Here is a 7,872-nt window from a genome sequence, read left to right on the forward strand (position 1 = left end):
AAGTAACATCTGTGTTCATCTGTGTATATGCCTGTTCCACATCCAGTTTGTACTCCTCCCGGATTTGCTCAGTCTCCACTACCCCCTAGTTCTTGGCTGTCCGATGAGTGAAGAACCAAGAACCCAGCCGCTTCCTCTGTCGCCTCATCCCCTAACACTGCCATTCATTTCAGCCTCCCCCGAGGACCAGACTCTGGCAAGGACTCTGTAACATCTGCTACATGACAGCCACCGCAGCTCCAGTGTAAGGGAGTGACCTGATGCTCCCACAGAGGCTTACATGCCCTCATGCCTGGTTTCACAGCAGCACCAGGTCATGGACATAGGACTTGGTTTCCCCAGTGGCAGCCCTGAGGAGTAGAGGGGTTTTAATGTCCATTGGCTGAATATTGACCAAGAAGAGACAGGAGACAGGCAGGAACCAACAAATTTATTTCATTTATATCATTTATGACTCCCTTTTTCTCCTTCTCATGGACTATTCCAGGTGCCATGACTCAATGTAGTCTTTCTGGAGACTTCCAGTTGACTAAGCAACTAGCTATGTTGTTTTGTGAAGCTGTAGCCAGCTCGGTATTTGTTTCTGTTCTTTCCCACCTCACATCCCTGTTCCCCCTCACCCTGGTGGCCCTGAGATTGTATCACGAGTAATATGTTGGCACATAAAATTTTCTTCCGACTGCTTTCTTGGGAACCTGGGATAAGGCAGCATCTGAGAGCTTTCATATACATTTAAATGAATATTTTATACTTAAGTACAGTGTTTAGCATTCAGGTATGAGTAAAATACCAACATGTGCATAAAAACAACAACAAAAGTACAAATATTGCTACTGTGTAATGGTTAAACCAAAGTGTTATATTACTACTAGGCTACTAGGGTTATGTGTGATTGAAATTTTCCATATGAAAAAAATTTTCAAACAGTTTTGTTAATGATACTTAACACTACGGACCTTGGGAAAAACTGAACATCTTTTGTTTCTGACACTTCATCTGATTATGCTACGTGTTTGCCGCCTAGGTGGGTATCTTCTTTCTGCCCATCTCTCCTACTTACTAAAATCACATTAAACACTTGATTATCTCTTTCACTTTTAGTAACTTCTATCAGAATATATTTTCAGATGTCACCCCCTCAAACAGTCATTCAAACTGAAGTCTGTATCAGTGATAATGAACAGAGGAGCAAATTTTATACTTCCTCATTAGATTTTTGTCTTTGTTTTGTTGTTTTACTTCAAGCATGTTTTACTTTTATAAGATTTTTAAGAAAAAACATTTTTTAAAAGATTTTATTTCTTTATTTGACAAAGAGAGATCACAAGTAGGCAGAGAGGCAGAGAGAGAGGGAGAAGCAGGCTCCCCGCTGAGCAGAGAGCCGGATGCGGGGCTCCATCCCAGAACCCTGAGATCATGACCTGAGCCAGAGGCTTAACCCGCTGAGCCACCCAGGTGCCCTGGGAAAACATTGTAAACTAATGATTTATATGTTAACTGTTTTAAGAACTCTTAGGAATCTTGGGACCAGGCATGCTAAGCTGTTGCTGAAACAGACAAAAAATACACAGCCCTTAGAGCTGGTCCTACAGCCTTGGCAGTACATTGATTGTCCTTATTTGAAAATCTTTATCCTTGCAAGTATTTTCTTCTTCTTTTTCCTTTTTCTGTGTCTGTTTTGACTTGCGATTATTGGAAAGCATAAGGCAAGCAAAAGTGATTGGTTCCTCATGCAATCTGAAATTTTACATTGCTGACTGAGTTCCGAGCTGCAGATGTCTCATGGGCTAGGAAGCACGGCTGTGTTCACGGCTCTCGGTCACGTTAGTCCTTTCCTTGTGAGCAAAATGTCATAGAATATTTAGCTCCTGTAGTATCTGTGTTGCCTGCTGCCTGGCATAGAGAACTGGCAGCACTGGGCAGAAGTTTCCTTGTTTTGAGCTTCAGTGCTCTCAATGCGAGTATTTGACTTGCTCAAGGAGTTTAACCCCAGTCTCTACTTGCAGGCAAAATGAAGGACCGGCTAGCTGAACTTGTGGAGTTAACCAAGAACTATGACCAGCAGTTCGCAGACGGGGACGATGACTTTGACTCGCCCCACGAGGACATCGTATTCGAGACGGACCACATCCTGGAGTCGTTGTACCGAGACATCCAGGACCTTCAGAACGAAAACCAGCTGCTGATGACCGATGTGAAGCGGCTGGGAAAGCAGAACGCCCGCTTCCTCACGTCCATGCGGCGCCTCAGCAGCATCAAGCGCGACACCAACTCCATCGCCAAGGACATCAAGGCCCGGGGCGAGAACATCCACCGCAAGCTGCGCGCCATGAAGGCGCTGAGCGAGGAGGCCGAGGCCCGGCACGGCCCCAACTCGGCGGTGGCGCGCATCTCGCGGGCGCAGTACAGCGCGCTCACGCGCACCTTCCAGAGCGCCATGCACGAGTACAACCAGGCCGAGATGAAGCAGCGCGCCAACTGCAAGATCCGCATCCAGCGCCAGCTCGAGATCATGGGCAAGGACGTCTCGGGCGACCAGATCGAGGACATGTTCGAGCAGGGCAAGTGGGACGTATTCTCTGAGAACTTGCTCGCCGACCTGAAGGGCGCGCGGGCGGCCCTCAACGAGATCGAGAGCCGCCACCGCGAGCTGCTGCGGCTGGAGAGCCGCATCCGCGACGTGCACGAGCTCTTCTTGCAGATGGCGGTGCTGGTGGAGGAGCAGGCCGACACCCTGAACGTCATCGAGCTCAACGTGGAGAAGACCCTGGACTACACTGGTCAGGCCAAGGCGCAGGTGCGCAAGGCGGTGCAGTACAAGAAGAAGAACCCCTGCCGGACCCTCTGCTGCTTCTGCTGCCCCTGCCTCAACTAGCGGATCGGCCCGGCCGCCTCACCCCACCCCTGCCAGCAATGGCCGGGAAACACCCCGGGGAAGATCTGGGGCTCCTCCACGCAGGGGTGAGTTGCCCCAAGCCTTATGGACTTCGGTCCTTGGAGAAAGAAGAATTTTGAGGGGCGAGAATTCCCAACCCATCTTGTGTTTGGGAAGGGGCTGATGCTGTCTGGTGTTTCTTCAGTAAGGACAGACACCCACTGAAGTTGTGTGAGGTCATCATCCGGCACGTGGCCCCCTTTCCCTCTCCACGGAAGCCGGATAAAGAACTGACGCTGTAGCTTACTGTACCGTGAATGTCCATGGCATGCTTCCTAATGAAACTCTCGGGGGAAGTCAGTTCTGCATCGGCTGATAGTATGAGCTCGTTATCAAGGCTCAAATTCCTTCACCTTATCCTGAAAGTCCCTTGGTTCTGTTCAATTTCACATGACCTGGATCTGGGGGAAAACTGTCCGTCTTTCATTTCTGATTCTTCATCTGGCTTATCCTGTGTGATTCCTGCCTTGATGCATACCTTCTTTCTGCCCACCTCCCCTACTTACCACATTTAACACATTATTTCCTTATCTCTCTCACTTTTAGTATTTCCCATCAGAATGTATTTTGGATTTTTTCCAAATATTTTTAAGCACTGAGTTTTGAACACACACTCAAATTGAAGTATGTTACCCGTCATATTTTATATATTTTTCATAAATAATTTAAAATTTATCTTTTTACTTGATAATACAAATGCACATAAATATGTAACTGTAAAGTACTAATATTAACACATGTACAGAAGGACCAATTGGTTTAACTTGACTTTTGTAAATATGGTCTATAAATACCAAGAGCAAGACTTGTACTGGTCATTGGTGTTGGTTTGCTTGTTTTGAGTTTATCTTGCTCCCATCTGCATAGTCACAATTCTATTTTGAACCACTCTGTGTTGGTTGTGGTGGTAGAGACAGATGTCAAAGGCTAAAATGCATACAGAACTGGAGATGATAAAATAATGTCTTTGTAAATACTTCTTTTGTTTTACTGTGGACCATTTCTTTCATGTACTGAAAGGGAGTAACTTAAAATAAAATAATCATGTTTCTCAATTTAGCTTAATAAACATTACATTATAATATCCCCTTTGTGTATTTCTATCTTGATCACTTAAGTCTTAGTTTGCTTTTTCAGTTATTATTCTTAAAAATTCCTCTACTAGGAGAAGAGTAAATGAAACAAGATGGGATTGGGAGGGAGACAAACCATAAGTGACTCTTAATCTCACAAAATAAACTGAGGGTTGATGGGGGGAGAGGGGTTGGGAGAGGGGGGGTGGGGTTATGGACATTGGGGAGGGTATGTGCTATGGTGAGTGCTGTGAAATGTGTAAACCTGGTGATTCACAGACCTGTAGCCCTGGGGATAAAAATATATGTTTAAAAAAATAATAATAGAATTTAAATTAAAAAAAAAATTCCTCTACTAGCTGCGCAAGGCTGCAGCGTCTAGATGGAACTCTGAAGAGAAGGGGAAAAGAGGAAAAACAATTCACTTGTGGATGTCCCGCTTTCTTTCCCAAGTTACTTACAATAGTTTAGCAAATCATCATGTTTCAGAGATTTGGTTTTGTTTGCAAAATTGTAATGCCCTTACCCACATTTACCATGCTTTCTGTCTTTCTTCTGAGTCAACCCTTAACTGCTTTTACTCATTATTTACTAAATGAACAAGTTTACTCAGCAGTCAAAATTCTCGGGTCTTTCACACAGATTTTAAAAAGGAATAGAAAGAAGATCCTGTGAACTCTTTGGAACTTACTGACGAACCTACTTAGGCCCATGAAAATCTAGCTCTGCCCCTAATTTTGATTTCATGGTTAAATATGAGAATTGTGGAGACCAAGTTCACTGGGCTCCTCTCAGATTTCTCCCAATTTCTTTCTCAGCTAACCCCATGGATATGTTTCACTTTTAACTGAATTTCCCCCCCCCGCGCCCCCCCCAAAAAACTTCCCATGGCTCCATTGCTGTCTTTCTTTGTAGAAAAGTGATATTGTGATATTTATATAGACCACCAGCTAGTTTCCCTGAGAGAAAATGGTTCATGAATGACTTCTTTAAACATATACAGCATTTTCTTTGCCTAGAACCAATCAAAAGTAAACGAGTTTGCAGGCTCTGTGTATTTTTTAATTCCCCACATTTCACATTGGAGAATTAAGTAAACACTTTCATTTACTAAGTGGTTAGTGAACTGTTGCCCATGACAAAGTAAGAATTTTTCTTCTTGCTTTTTAGTAACTGAGTGTTGCATAGTAGTTAAGAACACTGATTCACGACCTCCCTCTCTCAGTTTAAATCCTAACTCTGCCTCATACTAGCTATATGATTTGGGCACATTACTTACCCTGTTTGTGCCTCAGTTTCCTCTTCTGTAAAATGGACATAATAAAGCCTACTTCATCAAGGTGTTGTAAGAAGCAAAGGCTATCTATGTTCATTATTGTTATTATATAGCTTTTTGTAGACTGAGAGAGCTAATACTAACAGTAAATTAATAGTTATTAACTTCTGAGAGAAAAAATGTTTATTTTTCTGTTGATAGTCTTTAACAAAATGGAATAAAGAAGCTAAGACCTATCTTCTTCGAATATTAGGGCTTTTTTTTTTCTACCACAAAAAAACCATTTTCACAATAGCATTTCTATTCCTTCTTATATCCAAACGTGTTCTGAAAAAGTATTAGATGTTCCGCTTAAAATTAACAGTTAAGCAGGAAGCAGCTGTTCTGTTCAATTTGGCGAGGATGTTCTCCTGATCTTTCCAAGCTGTGAATCAGAAAGTGTTCAGTTGTAGAGGCCAGGTCACAACAGACTAAAGGGAACAGCTGGCTTTTCCCACATCCTGCCTTGTTTCCCCCAAGCCCTTCCTGGCTCTGAGTGCCATTCCAGTTTGTGAAATGCTGGTGTTTTCCTCAGGAAAGGGTACTCCAGTGCCCCCAAGAGGTGCTGCAGAGGTTGGCTTTACCCAATCCCACAATGCTGTCTTGGCAAACTCTGAAAGTTGACTTAGGGCAAGAAGAAAACTTTGTGACAAAGCCACTCATTTCATACACTAATATCATTTAATGTACAAAATGAAGGAACCAATCACAAGGAACAATAGATCCTTAGGGGGCAGAAGGTGGAAATCTATTTCTAAAGCTATTTTCACATAAGCAGTGACTCCTTCTAACTAGCCAAATGCCAAACCTTACAGTCACCACCACAAATTATAGGCAGTGACAACTCCAGAAAGATCAGAACTAAGAGAGATGCTCACCTATGATGCATCAGTACCCAGGATAATGTGAGTTGAATTTTTTAAAAGCCGATCAATAATTCAAAAGAGTTTGAACTGTGACATCACAGGAGTAAGTTCATGGCCTTTCAAGATAATGACTTTGAAAGAAACCAGTGTTCTTCTTGTGCTTCATATTTATTTAAAAACAGCCTCAATGCTTTATAGTTGAATGTCATATGCACATACGTTTCAGGCTCTACAATGTAAGATTCCTGTCTTGACAGGAACCAGCGGAAGATTGTGTACAGCTTAAAAATAATAAAATAGGGTAATTGTCATCTTGGATTTTATATATCAATCCCACCATTCTATTTCCACCATCAGACATTTCCACTCCTCTCTTTGAAATATAAACAGTATCTCTAATGCAGCATGAATTCACTCATTTGTAATCAGGATGATAGTTTGAAACATACAGTTGCTGTTAAAGTAACAGTTGACTTGCTTTTGATAGCAAGAATTGAGAATTCTTGCAACTAATAAAACGCAGCTATAGAATGCAACCTCACCATCATATGAATATTGGGCATCTTTACTACCAGCATGTGTTACAAAGGAAGGATGAGATAGCCTTATACACTGGAAACTTCTACTGTAAAAATTATGTATATATTGGTAAGAAAGAAGGTTTTCTCACCTGATGATCTGGTTGAGAATATATAGGATGCTCTTAAACCAGTGATATCCTAAAAATTGAGGAGTGAGAAACAACTCCCCAACACTATCATTGTCTAATTCTTTTTTATTTTTTTAAGTAGGCTCAATGCTGGGTGTGGATGCAAGGCTCAAACTCATGACCACGAGATCAAGACTTGAGCCAAGATCAAGAGTCAGACACTTAACCAACTGAGCTACCCAGGTGCCCCTCTAATTCTTGATATTTATTTTGAAAGTATTTTATGCCCCATTTTAATTATAAGCATCTTTAAGCCACTCTTGAACCTCCTCCATCTTTCCTGGTCTGTATCTCTACATTTGCAAGGTCTTAGACGCAACTCTTTAGGCATAGCTGCCCTCTGTATCCAGGTATCCCACAATAGTCTCTAGCAGAGGGGTGCCTGGGTGGCTCAGTGGGTTAAGGCCTCTGCCTTCGGCTTGGGTCGTGATCTCAAGGTCCTGGGATCGAGCCCCGCATCGGGCTCTCTGCTCAGCTGGGAGCCTGCTTCCTCCTCTCCCTCTGCCTGCTTCTCTGCCTACTTGTGATCTCTGTCTGTCAAATGAATAAATAAAATCTTTAAAAAAAAAATAGTCTCTAGCAGATACAAATAACAGCATGAAAATTACATTATTATATACATATAATATAATATATAATAATATGAAATATTAGTCCAGGGGCTCTGAGAAGTTGACTCCAAGAGGGAATCCAACATGCAAAACTTTAATTCACAGAAATTCATTACAGAGACACTGAGAGATAAATCACAGCTACCAAAACCAAATCACAGGGACCAACGCTGCTGTGTCCCTGCAACGCTCAGTCATGGAGGGCGGAGAGGGGGGCTTGGTGGAAATGGATGGATTTTAGCACCCATCCCTCAGGCCTGCTGGCCAGTGAGTGAGGTGTGTTCTTCTGACCAACGCTGCCCTTCTCTTCACCAAGCAACCTGGGCTTCCTCTGCTGGACTGCTTTTTGATTTTTAAGGGCAG

General features: G+C 42.8%; 1 protein-coding gene across 4 annotated transcripts in view; it reads left to right on the plus strand.

The window, feature by feature from the left end:
• The window catches only part of STX11 (syntaxin 11), a 53,263-nt gene extending 49,244 nt beyond the window's left edge, over positions 1–4,019 (plus strand). For 3 of the 4 annotated variants that reach the window (XM_047734017.1, XM_047734018.1, XM_047734020.1), the window contains exon 2: positions 2,007–4,019. In XM_047734017.1, coding sequence (XP_047589973.1) covers positions 2,012–2,875 — 864 coding nt within the window. In that variant the 5' untranslated portion in view covers positions 2,007–2,011 and the 3' untranslated portion in view covers positions 2,876–4,019. Of the gene's footprint in view, positions 1–1,833; positions 1,839–2,006 lie in introns of those variants that run through there. The other variant, XM_047734021.1, reaches the window with a different exon arrangement.
• Positions 4,020–7,872: the final 3,853 nt, after the last annotated feature.

The sequence above is a fragment of the Lutra lutra genome, chromosome 6 (genome assembly GCF_902655055.1).
Source record: "Lutra lutra chromosome 6, mLutLut1.2, whole genome shotgun sequence".
In the NCBI taxonomy this organism is placed as follows: Eukaryota; Metazoa; Chordata; class Mammalia; order Carnivora; family Mustelidae; genus Lutra; species Lutra lutra.